Source organism: Merops nubicus, unplaced genomic scaffold (genome assembly GCF_000691845.1).
Source record: "Merops nubicus isolate BGI_N331 unplaced genomic scaffold, ASM69184v1 scaffold18554, whole genome shotgun sequence".
Lineage (NCBI taxonomy): Eukaryota > Metazoa > Chordata > Aves > Coraciiformes > Meropidae > Merops > Merops nubicus.
In genome coordinates, this window is record NW_008605118.1 from 75,328 (window position 1) to 95,443 (window position 20,116).

Genomic DNA, 20,116 nt, shown 5'->3' on the forward strand with positions numbered 1-20,116 from the left:
TCTATGTGTACATATGTATACACATACACACAGCAGTGTGCCATAAAGCAAATCTGAATAAATATCTTTGCTGGAGTCTGTACAACAGACTCCCCATAGTATTTACTCTTCAGGTAAGTTTGTGTTTGCACGTGTATATGCACACACACAGGCTTTGTACATGTGGGCACTTATGTGACCAAAGTGCAAAGTTTTTCAGAGTATAATCAGCGTTGAGTCCGTGCTTTACTCATCTCCACACTGCATTGTTAGTTTCCGTTTTTCTGTTGTGGGTTTCTTCCCCTCCTGCCCCCCCACACCCTTTCAGACTTAAAGCCTTTTTTCCACACAAACTTATACATTGTTTTGTTAAGTAAACATTTTCTTTTCAATTCACATTTTGTAATCCAGACCATTCTTGGTATAATAGCTTTAAGAAATAGAACACATGTGATGATCAAAGCCCCATTGTTCAAGTCATACTCTTCCCTACTATCCTTCCAACTGGAGACTTTGAAAAGTAATTTGCTGCCATAAATTTAAAAAGAAAAACTAAACAAAACCCACAACTAAACAGACATACCAGAATCTGCAACTACAGGACCAAGCATTTAAGACTGGAATCCAAGGTTAGAAGATGACAAAGCAGAAAGATGCCAACAATACATGAACTGTAAACCCAAGTGTCTTGCTCCCCAGTGCAACATCTCTGTTCACTAGTCTCCACTTCAGTACTCCATCCTGCTAGATACCGCTGAAGCACATCAAATATAGACATCAGAATAGTGTTAAAATTTAGAATCAAGTTTCAAAAAGGAATACAGATTTGGAATAGTGGTCTTTTGCTTTAAAAGTACACTTAGACAGCAGCTTCCCCACAGAATTTAGAGATGGTACACTGCCCATCTAACACTATGACGGTACTTATCTCAAAGAATCTGACGGCCACAGAACTTTCTACATGTTTCTACAGTTTAAGAAGGAAAAATCAAAACCAGCTTGCTGGAATGGTAAATAATGTTAACTCTTATACAGAAGCAAAGTACCATCATATGGAAAGCTACCTTTTTCATTTTTAAAAAAAGGAAAAAAAAAAATAAGGATCATCTTTACCTTTTTCCCCTAGTTTCACCACACTAGTGATCTCACAAGTATTATCACTCGTTTTGCTTGTGTACATCTAGAAGTTAATATTCTCTGACCAGGTTTCCTTTAATATAAGTTAACACAACTTCAATAAAATAAGTTGTTAAACGAATCCTTTGGAACAACTTCACTGTCCGCACCCAACTTTTACAAAAACTGATGAAAGCAGCAATGGAATCATGTTAAACTTATAATAAATAATTCACATACAACATATGTTAAATTACAAAGAAGGATTAAATTGCCATTTCTACAACTTCTTATAGATCTAGCAAGTTTCTAATCCGTTTTATATCAACAGCAGTACGTATGCTCTCCATATTAAAATGAACATTGAAGAACTGTTTAGAGGCATTATTTATAAAGCAAGAACCACCAAGTGAGCATTACAGAACTTGAGCAAATGTTTTAGCTTTTTTCCAGTATCTGTTGTCAGAAAAGATTCAGGTGTTGTGTGTCCACTTGGTAAGTTGCTTCCTCTTCATTACTCAGGAAGAGTCAACGTCATGACCTCCAACTTCATTTTGAAATACTGGTTAAACCGAACAATTGCATACCTAGTCAGTGGGACAGAGAGGTGTGGAGTTAAGAGCACAGAACTCCTTCCATTGAAACAGCCAGGCTAGGTAGGACTAGTCAGGAGCCTACCTACCACAGCACCCTGTTTCCAGCATGGACCCTTAGCAGCTGCCAAATGAAGAAATTAAGAACAGAGCAACCATGCTATGGTACTTCCTCACCACAACCCCCCCAGTCCCAAGTTTCTACAGTTTGCAGAACAGATGCTGTTCTGTGATTATCAAAGAGTTGTTTTAGTGTTTTATAGTTCTTAATAGACTGTCCAACAACTTATAATTACAATTCCAGAGAAATCTGATCTCTATCATTGCAAAAATTACACTTTACCCAAAACTGACAAGTTTTTGGGTGCTACCACTTCTACTTTAACTTGTTTTTTTGTGCCATCTAGTGGTTACTAATAAGTACTTCTACTTGAGAACAACTGGTAACAACAAGAAATTCATGTGTCTCATTCACAAAGTGACACAAGCCTAGTCAACTGGCTTACTTGCACAAAAAATTCTGAAGTGGAAATTTTTACAAAGCAAAGTGATTAATTTTATCACCTTGCCCAGTCCTCAGTGGCAACAAGAAATCCTCCACTTGTTGCCAGGAAAAAACACTTTTTAAAAATGCCAAGGACACAGATCTACCTGAATGGGGACACCATCTGCCAGCTTCTCAGGAAACAGAACTTATCACTGGCATTACAAAGACTCTTTAAAAGATTAGGAATTTCCAAGACCAACACTCTAAACAAGCCTCTTTTGTACAAGAGCTCAGTTTCTTGACTCTTAGAGCTGGAAGTGTAGGTCTTGCACCTGACGTAGTACACACCACACTGACCAGCTTGGCTTTCATGCCTTTTGTCTCCCCAGCAAGAAACACTCAATGCCACATTAGTCCCCTAGTTATGTTCCTCACCTTGCTACACCAAGTATTTCAGCCTAGGGACACAATTTAAAGAACTTTCAGCAACAAAGCACACACACAGCTTTTATTGTCTTGTTTTCTCTTAATTTAAGAGTTATAGTACAATCACATAGATTAGGTCTGTTGCTCAGTCCTCAGTTTCTGGTATCTGGGTTGTTGGACTAGATGGCCCCATGGGTCCTTTTCCAGCTTTTAAGTATTCTATGATTACAGTTAGCAAGCACACTTACCCTAGAAAATCAAAGTCAATGGTGGAATATTTGGCTTGAATTAGAGCCCACAATCCCCAAAAGAAGTGGGACGCCTGAAAAAAAGTATTGGTGAAAAATTACATAAATCCAACATGTAACTCACATTGAGAAAAAAAAAGTTATACCTACCAGAGAACTCTCAAACCCCAATTGTTTTGTAAAGTTATTTGATCCCTTTTTACCAAAAGTTGTTAAACAAGTATTTTAGAATTAGTGGCAATCCAAGAAGTAAAGCCATTGGCCTCCCCTGACTCCCTACATGTTGTTTTCAAGAAAAATGTTGCATTTATGAAATAGTCATATTGTGTGTTTAACATGGTGTACATAAGTAGCCTGTTGTACATCTAACAGATGACCTGTTTCCACTGCTCTTAGTACATCTATCATTCTACATATTCAACTCTACTGCAAATAGGAAATTCCTTTTGAAACTTTGATTACAACCCCTAGGTCATAACTACTGTCACTTTCACTCCTGACAAAGCTGTGATCTGTAGATATGTAAGTGAACTCATCAGCATTTACACAAGTTCTCCTTTGTTCCAAACCTGCTTCTATTACAAGTCCAGATAAGGGATCTGGAGGTCTGTGTTCAGTTTCAGACTGAAACAATGGATTACATTAATGATATGATTGGTCTATTTCAAAAGAACAACTACATCTAATGGCCATGAGCTTAAAATGGCAACTACTCTCTGCACAAGTGAATCCTCCTTGTAGCTCTAGTTTAGATAACTCTGCCTGATAGTGAGTAGTTTGGCATTTTATACCAGTAGCCATTAACTTCAGTTCATCTTTTCTCTTAACAAAGCTTCTCACTTTAACTGACACAAGAGCATTTGGCAGTATTTGTGCCATCATGTGTGGTCCACAGGCAGGTCTTGAGCTGTTCTCTAAACAGAACTCTATCCTCCTAAGCATTAGCATGACCATAGTTTAAAACTGACAAAACAATGTTATGTGTTTTAAAACAGACCACCAGCTTCTTTAATTGATTTAACTTTCCTAAGTGAATATGACAGCCAAATTTAAAAGTAGGAATTGATAGAGGTTTTTTTTTCAGAAGAATAACAGCAAACAAGCAGGTATTTTTAAGGGCTTACTTAATAATCACCTTCCTAGAACAAGAACTGTATTTCCATACTGCAACCATTAGTTTCTGTCAGAAAACTGAATTCAGACACAGTAACAGAGATGTGCCTGGATTGGTCAAAAAGACAACTGAAATAAGGCCAAGTTGGCTTCTCAGCCTTAGTCCTCCTATGAATAATTTGGCATGTTATTCTTCATGATAAGGCAAAATAAAGCTATCTAGCTATTGGGTAAAAGGCACTTTATGTGACAGGCAATGTCACAGTAAACTATGCAAAATAAGGTCAGGGCTAGTGTGAAAAAAACAAATGTGAACCCATATCTTTAGAAATCACATGGAAATAAAGCTTGGAAAGAGACCTCTTCAAGCTACTTGTAACAGTACACATAACTGGGATCTTTAGACTCAGTGCCACATCCGTTTGACCTCTTATTCTACCTCCATGAATTACACTTTTTTTCCCTGAAGGATAAGGCACCAAAGTCAGATCAAAATGAAACACACTCCATCCTTTCAAAAAGGAAAGGACAAGGGAGTGAAGCTTTTTTATCCAAAGTCTGTGAAAGACAGATTGACAGGAAACAGCTTATACTGCACAAGATACAGAAGGAGCAGGGAGCAGACTCACAGTCAGCCCTCACACCCTAGAGGAAAGGAGAACTCCTGGGCAACCACAGGAGACTACATGGGCACTTCATTACAAAAAACTAAGTTAACCAAAAACAAATCTGAAAGCAACTCCCTGCTTGCCAAGACACTGTAGGCAAGTAAAGATTTATGGTAGTACTGAAAGACTCTAGACTGACCCAATTATCTGTGAAAATATTTTTTACATATTCTAGTTTAACAAAATTTTAGCACCTGATTTTAAAAGGCTTTAAAGCCAGACTGGTAGGGCTTTATGAAGCTCTCTCTTGCTCTTCTCTCTTCTTCCCATTAAAAGTTCAACACAGACCCACCATAGCTAAATCAGGAACTTGCCAGACCAATAAAGAGCCAATAAAAACACTCGCTAAAAGCCCATCTCATTTTCTGAATGCTCACTGTCTCACTAGAAATATTCTACAGAGAAATTTTAACACACAACATACCACAACGTTTCTAAAGAATATGCTAAGGAAGCTTTTCTTGACATGCCACAGCACTCAGAGTCCAAAACTGGCAATTGGATTTGTCCATAGAGTAGTAGGTGTCTCTATTAATATTCAACATATTCTAATCAAGTGTTTGTTATTTACCAGTGCAAACTGATTGACTTGGACATATAGAACTTCAACTTCTTTTTCACTGACTTCTGTGCCAAATCCTTTATACTCTTTGTAGGCCTCAAGGTAAGATCTCAGCCATTGTTCCTGTAATTTCCTGTTAGGATAAAGGCTGTAGTCTACCTCGTTTACTCCTAGAAAAAGAAAAATACACCTATTAGAACTTTACAGTGTCTAAAAAGACCATTAGAGACACATTACTGTACTACTTTCCCCTCCCCACCCCAACACACATGCAAAAATTCACATGGACAAAGATCAGTGCTTTTACTGTGATCTGACTTTTTATAAAGTACATGTTGGCAAGACTCTCATACATAATGAGGAGCATTCAACACAGAAGATTTATGCTGAATGTTTTCAGCCACGTATATATGATACTTGTATTCTGAGATTCAAGAAGTTTGGCTTCAAGAGAAGCATTTGTATTAGGAAACAAAAACCCTCCCAAGCCTACCAAATATGACACATTTCATAGCAAAAGGGGCTTGTATGCAACAATATCCAAAGTTGAACCCAGATGCATATACCCTGTTGTCATCAACTACGCTCAGTATTTAAGAAAAATTGGTTAGAAGTCTACCTCTCTCCTCCATAGTGTACTGGTGGAATTAGAAGTTTCATCTCCATAACAACTCTCTCCTGTTTTTCCTCCTCTACTAGAGATGCTTAGTCACAGGCCCTACAGTCTACCAGGAGTCCCAAGCCTGGACCACAGTTTACTGTACCTAGCTATCATTCGGAGAAAATCTAGGAATTCTCCTTAACTCTTATTTTATGACCACTGCAATCCCCTAGCACCTAAGCTCTTTCCTGTCAACTCAAGTTTAGCTTTAAAAAAGATAAGAAGATATTTTTACTGGATGAATAGAGAAGAGCAGAGGTGAAGTACAACTGTTCTTCACAGGGAAAAATGAAATATTTGTGCATCTAGTCTTACTCTACTTAAGAAGCTCCTTAAAGATGTAATCAGACTCCGAGAAGTCCCAGACAAAAAATAAAATGCTCTCAAATATGATTTGTAAATAGTCTGACCTGCTTTCCAAGTACTTAAACCACCAAGTATACAACTTATATTACCAAAGCATACACTTCAAATTTACATTATCCAGACTTCACATTCAGTTTGTGAAACAATGGCTGGTAGATTAAGACTCGTACTGTGCTTTGCATCTGTACTAATAATTGCGTAGGTTTTTCCTCTTGCTCCATCTTCTGAAACAACACAGCATACAGTCAAGGTTATTCCTCTCTTTAATAAAAGAGTAATTGCAACGGGCATTCAGTCAAAAAAATTGAGCTAGTTAATCTATGAATCTACCAACACCTTATTCCTAAAAATTCCACCTATCAGTCTTAGCCTCTAGCTTCTCATTTTAGACTGAAAGGCAAGTACTTAACACACATTTAAAGCCACCAAAAAAGTCACATAAGCTTGGCATTTGAAACTGTGGAACCACACAGCATGTTCTCAGTACGCATGTATGCTGAGAGATCCACCTGCAGTATTTCATTACAGTGGGCTGCCTCTGCTGTGTCCTTTCACAGACAGAAAATGTGAAAGCTCTGAGTTCAGTATTTGCATAATGCCACCAAAGCTTAGGACAGGATGTTCACATTTCTGGGTTAGCAGAGCTGTGGAGGAAGGGCATAAATAGCCTGCAAAAAGAGATGTCAACCCATTCTGATATCAGCAGATGAACAGATATACACACATACCTAGGTATACATACAGAGAAAAAGAGCACGTGCAAGAATGAGAGGAGGGGTTGTAAAATCAGTTTATTTTTACCTGCAAATTCATTGAAGTGATTTCCAATGTCATAAGCCAGGTAGTTGTACCCGGAGTACTCATAGTCTATGAACTGCACATCACCTATATAAGACACAGCAGCAGCAACATCAGAGTCCATATCAAACAAAGTCACAGCCCTAATCCTTTGGTGTCCTTTGACAGTGGGACAGGGCGAGAAGGAAACAAAACCAAAGCACAAACCCATCTTACTTGTGACCAGTTGTGTGCAATCAGACCTCCCAGGGTAAGGCTGTGAATTTTATTATAAGATATTTGCTTGAATATTCATTTAAGAAAGCTACTAAATATTTACTTAGAAGTTACAATTATCTAAACTGTGAATAACAGAATTTCAGTTTTAACTTTCACCACATGAGGGCATCCCTTACCTTCAAAATAAGTACAGTAGAGGCTCCTTTATTAGAAATAGCACATCAGCTTCCCCGACTTAAGAACAGTCCTGTTTATTCTCACACAAGTGTGCAACCACCAGCATGTGGCAAGATGTTAATACTTCCTTTAACATGCTGGTATTTCCTGCTTCCTCCAACCATTCTTACAATGCAAGACTATTCTTAATTGCTACTAGTCTTAAGAAATGTTCAGACAACCCTCAAGGCCCCTAAACCACAAAATCATGTAAGTGTTATGTAGACAAGGGCTGATAATTTGGAAACATTTGGGGCTGTTTGCTTTATGTTTACCTATAGTGAAGCTGGGGAAGATGCTTCTCTAAAGGCAATACAGCACTGAAGCTGCTCAAGACTGTCTATACCACAAAACATTTACAAGATGGATTAGGTGAAACTAGAGCTCTTGTATTTTAAGGGAAACCAGCAAAATTACTAAAAATCATCAGAAAATGAAGAAATGGGTTAGCCTAAGAGCTGTTTGCACCAGAAGGTTAAGAAGTAAAACCTTACACTTCCTACAGCTATGTTGAAATGGGTAATTTTCATAGTTGCACCCTCCTCCCTCTCTATATCTATTCTTTTGACAACTTGCTGCATATTTACTTAGAAACATATTTCTTCTATTACAATGAACAATCTTAGCATGATTTAAAACATCTTTGAGATACTAATTCTAGCTATCTGAACTCCAGGTAAAAAAAAAAATCAAGGACAATTAAGTATGCCATGTATTTCTTAGACTAAGGATTTTAAGTGTCTAATACACTGCCTCCTTAAGACTTATGGATATTGCACATGTTGAATAACAGTTTTGCCACATAAGCATCCTGACCAAGTTATCACTATTTTAAGTGTTCCTTCCTATGCAGTTCACCTTTACCATATTTGAAATACTAACACATCAATCTTTTCCAGAGGAAAAAGTCTTGTCCAAGCACTTATAATGGAAGTTAAACCCCACAACACAAAAACACTGAGTCACAATCCTGTAAATCAGTTTACCCTTCCTGTCACAGAAAGGGAGGACTGTTTTCCAAAGGTTAAGCTTTGTAGGCTGTAACAAACCAACATGAAAAAGGCCTGCACAGTGGCAAGCTCCTCCCAGGAAAGTCTTGTTGTCAAATGGAAAATTGAGGTTCTCTAGCTCTAAAGTGACAAGAACATTTACAGCAGCTGCAGCCAAGGACTTATAATATTGTCACAGATTAAGTTTTAGCCACTGCTTGACTGGCAGATTCGTATGCTTGCACTTTCCACTAGGTCTCTAGCACTACTTTTAAAAAGAAACACCTCTAAGTTACAAGCCAGTCAAAATGCACAGCCCAAACCTGGTTAATATGCTGTTACACAACTGATAGCCTGAACACCCTCCAAGCATCTAGTATTGCTTGTATTTAGCGGGTTTTTTCCTTCATTCATTACATAAAAAACATGTCAGGTAGGAGTCTGCTTGCAAAATACCAACATTAAGAAATAATTTGGTTTTCCTGTGAAAATTTTTTCTTGAACCTATGTGCTATTATGAATTTTTAACTACATCTAATATTTGAAAGTTAATTCCAGATATAAATACTATACACAATAAGAAATTGAATGTAACAAGATACAGGTGAGGTTGTTCCAGCTCTCCTATGGTGAAATGCACAGGAACAAGTGATGTGACAAACCTCCAGGCAGTGCTTAAGTAGCCTGGTGTGTGGCTCCACAAGGGGACAACAATGGCACACCTAATCTGTAGGACCTGAAGAAGATTTGGCAGATTCACATTTGGCAAGACAAAAGTTCGAAGTGAAAAATCCTGCATTTTTACTATCTTTCAGGCTCATGGCTACCATGGAACTCAAACTTAATTTTTGCATGCAGGTTCAAAATAAAGATGCACAGTTCTTTCTATGAAACTGAAAGAAAGCAACAACTTTATAAAGCTTGCCACTTCAGCTACCTTGTTTTAGAAGCGGAATAAGCTTTGCATTAGTTGTTTAAAAATCCATAGGATAGAAGCTGTTTTAAAGATTTACTGCAGTTCATATAGGAAAGCCACTTCTAAAAAATATGGTTTACATTAGTAGTTAAGCATCTAGCTTTTGTTCTGAGATTGTTAAGTACAAAAAATTGTACATCCCACTGATACCAACAGGAGACACCAGATCAATTGTATTTGCATTTTACTGAAGCAAGACAATTTAAAATGAAGCACTGTTATCTCTCTGGAGAAGTTGCTACCAACAGGAACAGGGACATCAAGAGTATTGACTGTTTCAAGAGGAAACACATTGCTTTCCTCCAGGGGTCTCCTGGTATAGACAACATGCAGTGTAATCTATGAAATCCACATCAAGTTACAAAATGAAATACATGTATTACATACACCAGAATTTTCTTTTTTTTTTTAAATAGATCAAGTTCTAAGTAAATAGGGCATGTGCTGAAATGTCCTCAGGGAACAGAAAGGTAGGAGTGTGATGACAACTCTTTCTAGCTGCTCCTCACTTTTAATGGCTTCATAAGGTAAGCACTTTCAATGTGCAAGTCCCAGCTGTAGCTAGCACAGCAGGACATTGTATCCCAGCTTCCATCCCATCCTACTCATCAGGTGAGCTACTGAGGCCCTAGAAGACAGCTTCAGTAAGGACATTGATCTATGCCATGAACATACTTGAAAATTCACAAACGGGTCATATACCCAAAGAATTTTTTTAGCTATAAATACCCAATATATTTTGAAAAAAAAAAAATTTTTAGATCAAAACCAGAAGCCTTAAACATACCTCAGTCTTCAGAAGCACTGAGCACCCACAGACTCCTACCAAAGATCATAGAAAACATTGGGTAGGCAGAGGGAACAAACAGAACAAAACTAGCCATCTACCTACACACTTCACTTCCTGGCAGGAGATTTTAACACGTTCAAAAGAGCACACAGATACAGAAAAAAAATTCTGATACTTGGCCTGACTGAATAGCAAGCATTTGAATACTCTTAAAACATCTGGTATTTTTAGAAACTCCCATGTCACATTTGAAAAAAAACCTCAAACTTTAAGAGCATCAGAACACAAGGTCTATAAATAACCAGTACCAAGCATAAAGCATTTTACTATCTCGATGTCCAAACTGTAATTAAAAGCAACATGAAGCTCTGAGTTACATCCTTCAAAGAGTAGATGACACTGATAATTATAAGCTATGTAAAGCAACCCTTGCAAATTCTCATATCCTGAGTTACTGCAAACAGACATTAACAAAACAGCAAGAGGCAGAGTTCTCAGCCACAGCATGAGCAAATCCCAACCAGATGAGTGAAACCCTATTAGATGAAGCTAGCACTCAAAATGTTATTCCAGTCTCATAAATAAGACTTAGAGTGATGAGACCAACTCTTCTTAAAAGTAGTAAGTAGCACAACTATGATTTTTTCATTCAAGTTTTAAAACTTATGAATTTAATACAGAGGACAAGTCTAAACTGAAGTACTGGGACAAGCCATGACCATTCTAACAGCCTTGGACAGGGATCCTAGAATCTGTTGGTAGTCTGTAATTAAACACACACACGAACCCAACTCTGTGCCTACCAAGTGTGCACATTAAGCATTCAAACATGATAAACACATTGATAAAACCAGTAAATTTTATTTGTGCCAGCTTCTGAAAAGCCAGAGAAACACTACCAGCTTTGCACAAGCTTTACTGAGAAACAAGTTCACCTAGAACTCAGATTCTCTCTTTTCCAGTTTAGGATCACTGAGGTCTTTTTGATACACAGAAGCCTTTCTAGGTGAAGAGCAAGTTTAGTAAGAGCACAGCATCAAAGCTGTTAACTACCTTCATACAGTTTGATGCAACTCCTAATGAAACATCTTTAAAGATTATATTTTGTCCTCTTGCAAAACTGTTTGTACAGCAATAAAAGCTTTTGCTCTGCTAAACATGTATTGCTGAAATTCTTTTTATTTACCATTAAAAGGTGAACTTCCATTTCTAAAATCAAGTTCTTTAACTTAACATTGTACTGACAGACCGACTAGTATTCTCTGCAGTGTAAAAAGCACACTACAAGGAACAGATCATGTGACAAATTTTTTTTCTCTACAGATGGCATTGAGGTTTGGTTACTAAGAAAATGGTAAAACGTCTGCAATCTGGGTAAAGCAGGTACAACAGTACACATCCAACATTCAAAGTCAGTAAGTATATTTCCTATTTCCAAGTCTTTTCCATCCCTTCAGTTGTTTACAGCTAGCCTGGAGCCAAAGCACTTTACGTACCTCCCTCCTCCCCACCCTGTCCCCAAACACTAAGCACTCACACACTAGTTACTGTAGGATTGCTAATAAGTGATGCACTGCTGGCAGTTTTTTTTCCTCCATTCTGTTTACAAAAAGAAAAGCATATAGCATTTGTTTCAAAGGTAGCAACTTCAAGCCTATGGACTGTGATAGTTAAACCTTTTAAAGGAATTCCCTAGAATTTTTTTTTTTTGTTAGCATGGTTCTACTATGAAAAGTGACTACAAAAAAAATTACTTTGCCCTTAATTGGTCTGTTCTGAAATGCTTAAACTCAAGGTGGTTTCAGCATTGAAAAACACTCACGCAGTAAAAAGATTATCTTATTTTGGTAGTGCAACATCACAAATGCAATGTGTTTGAGACCACAAGGCAACTTTTATGCCTACTTTCAGTGGTTGCTCCCATAACTTTTTACACAGAACTGTAACCATTGAAATTACATAAAATCACTGAGGTTTAGTACTTAAAATACATTCAAAATGCTGTAAAATTGAGTTAACAGCATTGTACAGGTATATATACCTAGAAGGGCTAGCAATTCCCTTCAGCAGCAGTATTACTTAGGGGGCAACTTGTATACAAACCACCAGAAGACTTTTGTTTTCTCAATTCACATGCATTCAGTGCATATCTGATGGAGAAACTAATCATACATACACAGCCAGTTTCCATACTAGAACCAACTCCAGCATGGTTTTGTTACATTTTATTTAGAACTTAATGCACATTGGCTAAAGAGACTGAAGATGGATTCTGACTGATGGAGAATACTTCAGTTCCATTCACAGTCATTTACTTCACACCCTTTTGGCTTACATGCCAACAATCTTACCATCAAACTGTCACAAACAAATATGAGGTTACTCGAATGAATGTCATCCTCAGTTCAGATGAAAATCCTGGTTTAATATGATTAATTTGCTGCACTCCACTGAGCTCAGGAATATTAAATGGGAGGAAAGTTGTGTATTTCTACTGCACAATGACCACCTCAGTGTCACAAGTTTGCCTTTGTTTCAACAACTTGTTTAATTGATTCATTTAGTAGCTGAACCTCAAACTACTAAAACTCAAGAAATAAAAGCAACTGTAGGTTTATACAGAAGTTTTTAGATTTTAAAGGCATTCTTTAATAACATGCATTATGAGTGAAATGTATGATAAAAGCAAAAAAGTAATCTTTGCTAAGACATGTAAAGCCTACATCTAAATTATGCATTTACAGAACAAATCCTTAAGATGCCTATGTACCTCAGGTAGAAAACTGAGTCACTGAATGCAGTATTAAGTATTACTAGAATACTTTATAATGAAGTGTCTTCTTACAATCACAAAGCCTGTATTATATGAGAATGTCTTCAGGTTATTTTCTATACTAGTATGATTTTTTTTCTTCCTGGAAGTCTTATACAACTGGAATAGAACATGAACAATTACATACTTCCAAAGCCTATTCATACAGGCAGGATTTGGATTAACAAATACATTAATTCATTGAAGAAAAGCAAGGAACACAAACATTCTTTCTCTGTACAGTAAGATACAGATGAGAATAAGCTAATTAAGCAACTTAGTAGTTGCACGGTTAGCACTACCATTACACTAGGTCTTGAAAGCTCAAACTGAGCTCACTTAATCAATGGCATCACTGATGTAGCAAATGCAGTTACAGCATAAATAAAGGCACTCACTACTTACTGTTTAGTTCCATACATACCTCGTTTCTTGTTGTAAATAATGTTCTTACACAATAGGTCATTGTGACAGAGTACCACTGGTGATCCTAAATTTGACAGTCTTTCCTTCATCCAGGCCATCTCTTCCTGAAGAACTTGAGGACTTGGAATGTCACTTAAAAACCTGTTCATGTGTAAGAAGTTTGAGAGTTAATATTTAGTGCTGTGTGTTCCAGACTAACTCTTTGTAATGAAGTAAGTTATTTTCCTCTGCATTCTTAATGCAGCTAATTCAATAGACCCTCTCCCAAACCAGAGCACTCTTTCCTCTGGTGCCGTGGAACAATCATTTCCTTGTGTCCTTCCAAAAAAAAAAAAAAATTCTCAAAGTTCTGTGCTGTAAACATGACAACAGTCCAAAAATCAGGAGTAGAACTTGAATAAAATCCTGCACATTTTTAAAAGGAGATTAAAAGGGTTAAAGCATCTATTTCATTCACTTCCTACTCACATCACATTACTTCCTTCAAGAATATACAACAGTAAGAATTATATCTCTCTATACAGAGGAAATGAAACATTTATTTTTAATTCCAGTCAGAGTAAAAACACTTAAGTAGCCACTTTATCTTCTAGATTTTCAATTAATTCCTCAAGTTCTCAGTTGTCTTAAAGAATTTGATGTTGTAGGAGAAAATTAAAGCAACTTTGCTAGAGCATTCTTTAGTTACAATGCAGCAATAAGGACATGGATAGGAAATTTGATGATCTTGTACAAACACTTCCAAATTATAGCTTTGTATTACAGCAAGCTTTAGATTACAGCACAGACTTTTATGTAGGTTAAACAATGTCAGGAAAGTATTTAATTAAATACCTACCTTTTATTTACTTCCTCATCTGCAAATTCTGTGGGTATGAGAGAAAAGTATTTGCCCATCTTAAACCACAGGTTAGATTTTGGGATCCATCCATTGTGTGCATGAATAGTATGGATTTTAGCAAGCTGTCTGGCAATGAGTCTGAAAAAAGTTTAAATTAATGTTATATTTCACATGTATGTGACAGGCTTTATCATATTTTTCCTAGCAACAAGAAAACTCCCATATTTAACAGAAAAATTGTAAGAAATGTAGCAGAGGAAACCAAAGAGCAGCATAGCTATAGGGTAGCATCTTTCGATGCTCATAAGGTAATTAGCAGCACTACTTGAGGGAGAGAAGGTGGAAGGCATTGGAGTCCAGTTACAGCATGCATAATTCACCTGTATTTACAGTCTACTCTTCAACTTGCTTATCTTTAGAAGAGTTCATTCAAACTAGCTGCCATTGTTATGCAAATGCATTTCGGTGCACACATGAAAAACTAAAATCTTAGGACACCAGCATTTTCTGTTCACTGCCAATAGTTTAAAAAAAAAAAACCTGTCTCTCAATGGAAGACTTTCTTGAACTTATTCACAAAAGGCATTAGAAAGAGCTAGAAATAGTTGTTTTAAACAAGTCCAGCCCTCTACAACTCCACTACATTAGATGATCTCCCTAATGGTAATGTGCAAGTGTTAAATACAAGAAGCAGAGCTCCAGTAAGTATATACTCTTCCAAGGAGGCAGCAAGGATAGTTTGTTCAGCACTGAAATACCATGGCAAGACATAGGTCAGTGAGCTGTCAAGAGTGTGAACATCAGCTTAGTGCCTGCTGAGAGAAATACTTTTCTGCCTGCTCATAAACTAAGCTGGACATCCTCGGGGCCTGACAGAACACCATACACGCATAACCACCATAATCACAAGTAATAATATAAAAAAATAGGAAGCTTACCTGAAGATCTCAGGATTGCATACATGCTCTGGATCCAGAGCTTCTCCCTGCATGAACTCGTAGCAGAGACCGTTGTTGAAGGTACAGTACAGCTGAGGTGCACAGCCATGGGCCTGCAACACACGGAAGCTCTTCACCTCCTCATCTCGGTCCACCAAGAGCTCAGTCTTGTTGCCATAGATCCTAACCAGAACCACATCATCAGTTATGTCACCCACGTAGCAGCCGATCAGCTTATTGGTGATTCCATCAGTGAACAGCTGAAATGGAGAAATAATGCAGATGCAATTCAGATCTGCACTTGCAACATGCAGAAAAAGAATGTGGGGTTACTCCTCAGTTCACAAAACACAGATGTTTACTAGATTAAGCCCTAATGTAAGATATAGGAAAATTGAAGACTGAGATTTTCAATTCTTTTTTTAAAACATTTTTACCAATAATGCAAGAAAAGAGGAAAGTGGAAAAACCTGCTACAATGGACAACAGAAATACTATGTGTAAAACACAGTAACTGAAAGCTCAGCATTGTAAAATGGGTTTCCACATAACCACTCAGAAATTGCTGGATTTAAATGGCTGAAATTAAAGCCCCAACAAGGAACAATCCTACATCAGTACAAAACCAGTCATGGATACAGACAACTTGAAAACAAAAATCACTTTGATGCACTTCAGAATTTCAGTATTTGCTGATCAGTGCACAAGTAGTAAAAGGTTCTCCTGGAGTTCTAAACTATGCCTTTCAAAAAGCAAAATCCAGGTCAAACAGTTCAAGGTTGGCAGTTTTCATCTTCCTGATAGCCTTATGGTTTCCTGAATGAGAACAATTCCTGATGTCCTTAAAATTCAAGATTCTAGCCTTCAGCCTCAAGTACCCTTCCAAATTTAAAACCTCCTGAGTAGATTCATTATCCTATTTTACTTCCTAACTGCTACATGCCATTAAAAAGACAACATTTTAAATCATCACCATTAAGAGGTATGAAAACAATTTCTAAAGCTCTGCAATTTACTTGACTTTGACCAGTTTAGTCATTGATGCCTGAACAACATGGAAATGAAGTACCTTTCCACAAAAATAAGAGCCTTATTTGAATGTTGTGTTTACATCTAACTACAACCTACTCACTGTCTACTCAGCTATGATGGGGAGGGGTTTGGAGGCAGACTGAGAAAACCTCCACTCCTTAACTGCTGCTTCATCTTTCACAGTTGATTATAAGACACCAAATCACCATTACAGAGGCTGAACTCTTGCAGATGCTACCTGACAGGCCAGACCCCAAGCTCGTGGGCTGTGTCCACCCAGTTGCATGTAGTCATGCATTTGAAATCCTGCTCAATGCCTGCAAGAGCAACAGAGCAGTTCTGAACCTCCTCCTACAATCTGGGACAGTGTTACTGGGCACTTCCAAACTCTTTGTGCTCTGTCACCTCAGACTGAACACTCCAAACTTGCTAGATGAGCACTACCAATATTAACTCCAGTTGTTAGGTGATTGAAGGACAGGCCATTAACATTCTCAGGTGACAAGCAACATCACAAGCAAGAACACCAATGTTTTCTTCTTAAGTTTAAGATTCTTCAGTAGTTAACAATTTGAAGCCAAGGTTCTCACAGCAGCTGTAATTTTAAAAAGAATAAACCTGCCCAAAAAACAAAAAACCTTTTTATAACCTTGCACTAAAAAAAAAAAAATAAGCAGCAAGAAGTAGCTTCAAGTTGGTTAACATACACAATTTAAAAATACACCATTTTCCCCTGGGCAGACATCCTGTGAGTCTAACCTAACACCTTTGTTCAGAAAGTGCTTTCATCATTAATTCTCAATTAACTCTTCTGGCATAAGCACAAGACAAAAATAGAGACACAGTCTGATCACTTTTATTAGAACTTTTTCAAAATACATAGGTCCTTGAAGCTGCAAGCAGCTTTCATTTAAAGGAAATATGAAGACCCTCTTTTGGTTTTTGTTTTTAAATTCCCGACTGCAACAGAAGTCAGCAAATCAGCTTGATATGAAACCTATTTATCAGGATTAGAATACTGCATGTTCAATGGCAACAGACTGAAATCCTTGTTTACTGTGATGTCCATTCATACATCCTCCTACGTCTTTTCCATCAAGCCCCAAGTCAGATCCAGAACAAACTGACCAATGGAGCAGCCTGTTGCATTTCAGACCTTCCATTAAACTTAATATTAAAATGAAAAGGTATGTTTATGAAAAATACATAACAGACAGCTCTCTTCAGGCACCAGCATTCCTCAGAAACACAGACAGTTGGGTGAGAGTTTTTCCTTGGGTTTGGGTTGTGGTTTTTTTTTTTTTCTTAAAGCAAAATACAATTCAGAAACTTTTATGCCCCCCACCTCTCCCCCCGACAAGTAGACTATGTTGAAAATAAAGTAATATCACTCAAACACAAGTGACAGATTACTTCAAATCTCAGATTTTTAGAGAAATTAAACATTAGGAATAAGAAAATTTGCTCCTAAAGAAAAAGAATTCTGAATTGGGGTCAAGCACCCCTGTTTAGGAAGAGACAAGACTTTCACAGGGGATGATGCTGTGTTTCAGCTGTTATGCCTGGCTTTGCTCAACACCCCTATGCCAGGAGGTGAACAAGCTAATCAGTAAGTGCAGAAGAAGACTGGGGAAGCTTCAGTTGTTACCACAAATAATGAGAAATAGCTCAAGCTCCTGAGGAAAGTGCAGCATAGCAGAGGATACAGAAGTACACCACTTCATTTGCTCATCAGTTATGCTTCTTGCAGAAGCAAGTTCAGCAAATCATATACCTTTCATCCACACAGGGTAACCATAAACTCAAACTTGCTTACAAAGCCTCCCCAGCTGACTCAATTAAGACTTTGCAATTACAGACACATTGTATAACTAGTAACTAGTATTATAACTAGTTAGTGGTTATTTTAATAAACCAGAATAGGGGAGAAGTAATGAAGAACCTTGTCTTAAACAGTCTTCATAGCAGCTACGTGTTACAATCCTAGCACAACTAGGAAAATTATTCTGTTTAGCACTAGATACCCATTTTCGCTTTAAAAAGAATACAGCTGTGCTTTTAACACTACCCTATTGCTTTGACACTTACGTAGTTGTTTTACTACTTCTGTACATAGCTACTTTATATTTTCTGTGTGTACATAAGCATATTGCTGCAACAATGCACATGCTGTATCAAGAGGATGCCATGCCTGAGCAGTGTTAACTTCAACAGGCAGTACTTAAATGTGTTTCAAGTACAGCTTGTAAATCCAAATTACACCTTTTTACAATGATATATTTATTCATAAGCTTTCCCCATGTATTGCCACAGAACTAGTTGGATCAGAAGGGACCTCCTGTGATCATCTACTTCAGCCTCCCTGCTCAAGCATGACCAGCTAGAGCCAGCTGCCCAGGACTGTGTCAAGTGAAATCTACAGGTTTCTGGAGACTCAAACTTGACTGGGCAACTTGTCCCAGTGTTTGCCCATCCTCACAGTTAAAAAAAAAAGCTAAAAAAGCTAAACTCCACCTGGACACAAAAAAAAACCCACACTTTTTTTTTGTGCTCTTTGCCTTGTCCGTCACTGGGCACTGAGAAGAGTCTGGCTCCCTTTTCCTCATTCCCTCTAATCATGTATTTCTAAATATTGATAAGATCCCTACAGGTCCTCTTTTCCAGGCCAAACAAACCCAGTTTCTCAGCATATGAAAGATGTGCCAGCACCTCAGTCACCTTCACAGCCCTTGGCTGGACTGGCTCCAAAAGTCAAGAACAGGACACATCACTCTAATATGGCAAATCAATGCAAAACTACTGATTCTTACATATTTTAGCATAAAACCAGAATGAACCCATTAAAAAGTTTAGTGCTTCACAGAAGTGATTTGTACTGAGCTGTCGATCAAACTAGAAAGTATCTTGTCTGCCATATTTAAGAGAAAAGCTCTGAAATGCAGCATTAGAAAAAGCTCTTATGCTGTCATTGCAGGGCCAAAAAGTTAAAGTTCTGTTCATCTAAGAAGGATCAAAACTAGCATGTATAGATTACTTCACAGGGGTAGTGAACTTTATCACCTTTATTGAATGGCAAAGGTAGCAAAAAAAAAAATAGGCAATAATTCCCAACTATTTCAAATCACTGGAACTTGTGCTACCATTTTCTACTTCCTAGAAATCAATCCTCCAATGAAAGCTTGCCTATCTTTCCACACAAAGTTGTACCATGAAAAAGACAAGGCTCTAAAGTCATCATAATAGTGATACCACAAAAGAACTAGACTTTAAGTAGTGCTGATGCAAAGAAACAGTAAGATTTTACTTGCTTATGGTGTTGAAGAGGAAATTCTGGCCACTGTACAGCCTGTGTTACACTGCACAGGTCTATTATCCCCTTAAAAGAGGTCTCATTAGTGTTAATAAAAAGAAATGGACAAGGAAATTGGACTCCCTCAACTGATAATTTAGGAACTCTATTTCTTATTAGCATCTATTTGTAACATGCTGCTCTGAGTAATTATTTACACCCAGGAGCATTTCAGTTATTGCTTATTAAAAAGGCAGAAGGGTTTGCTTACTTTTCTAATAACATTATTCAGAGTAGAAGATTTCCACATTACACCATGAGGAAGCATCTCTTTTACTGGTAGAAAACATTAATGTAATACTTGCTTTATTCTTTTACTCAGAAAGCCTTCACTGCATTTAAAGAATAATCTTGGAATACTTTGCCAAAAACGTAACCTGAAAATGCAGAGCAAAGCAAGAGTTTTATAACAAAAGCATCAGTAGAGGAGCATAAACAGCGGATGGACTCTTGATGACACAGGTAAAATAATCAGTAAACTCTCAAGGCCACATGGCAGAAGATGGAAGAA

General features: G+C 37.5%; 1 protein-coding gene across 1 annotated transcript; it reads right to left on the reverse strand.

Annotated features, from left to right (window-relative positions):
• Positions 1 to 1,157: 1,157 nt before the first annotated feature.
• Positions 1,158 to 15,481, reverse strand: ETNK1 (ethanolamine kinase 1). The gene is made up of 7 exons (XM_008939245.1): positions 15,225 to 15,481; positions 14,284 to 14,424; positions 13,444 to 13,586; positions 7,021 to 7,104; positions 5,202 to 5,362; positions 2,850 to 2,923; positions 1,158 to 1,682 (listed from the first exon to the last, which is right to left on the reverse strand). The coding sequence occupies exons 1-7, from the start codon at positions 15,275 to 15,277 to the stop codon at positions 1,610 to 1,612; spliced, it is 729 nt and encodes a 242-aa protein (XP_008937493.1). The 5' UTR covers positions 15,278 to 15,481; the 3' UTR covers positions 1,158 to 1,609.
• Positions 15,482 to 20,116: the final 4,635 nt, after the last annotated feature.

What these genes read in the sequence shown, in the direction of transcription:
- ETNK1 (XM_008939245.1), bottom strand. Translation starts at nt 15,277, where the DNA reads ATGCAGGGAGAAGCTCTGGATCCAGAGCATGTATGCAATCCTGAGATC. An exon ending in TATTTACAACAAGAAACGAG is followed by an intron (nt 7,105 to 13,443) that starts GTATGTATGGAA and finishes TGTCTTATATAG; the next exon opens with GTGATGTGCAGTTCATAGAC. An exon ending in AAGTCAATCAGTTTGCACTG is followed by an intron (nt 2,924 to 5,201) that starts GTAAATAACAAA and finishes ACTTTTTTTCAG; the next exon opens with GCGTCCCACTTCTTTTGGGG.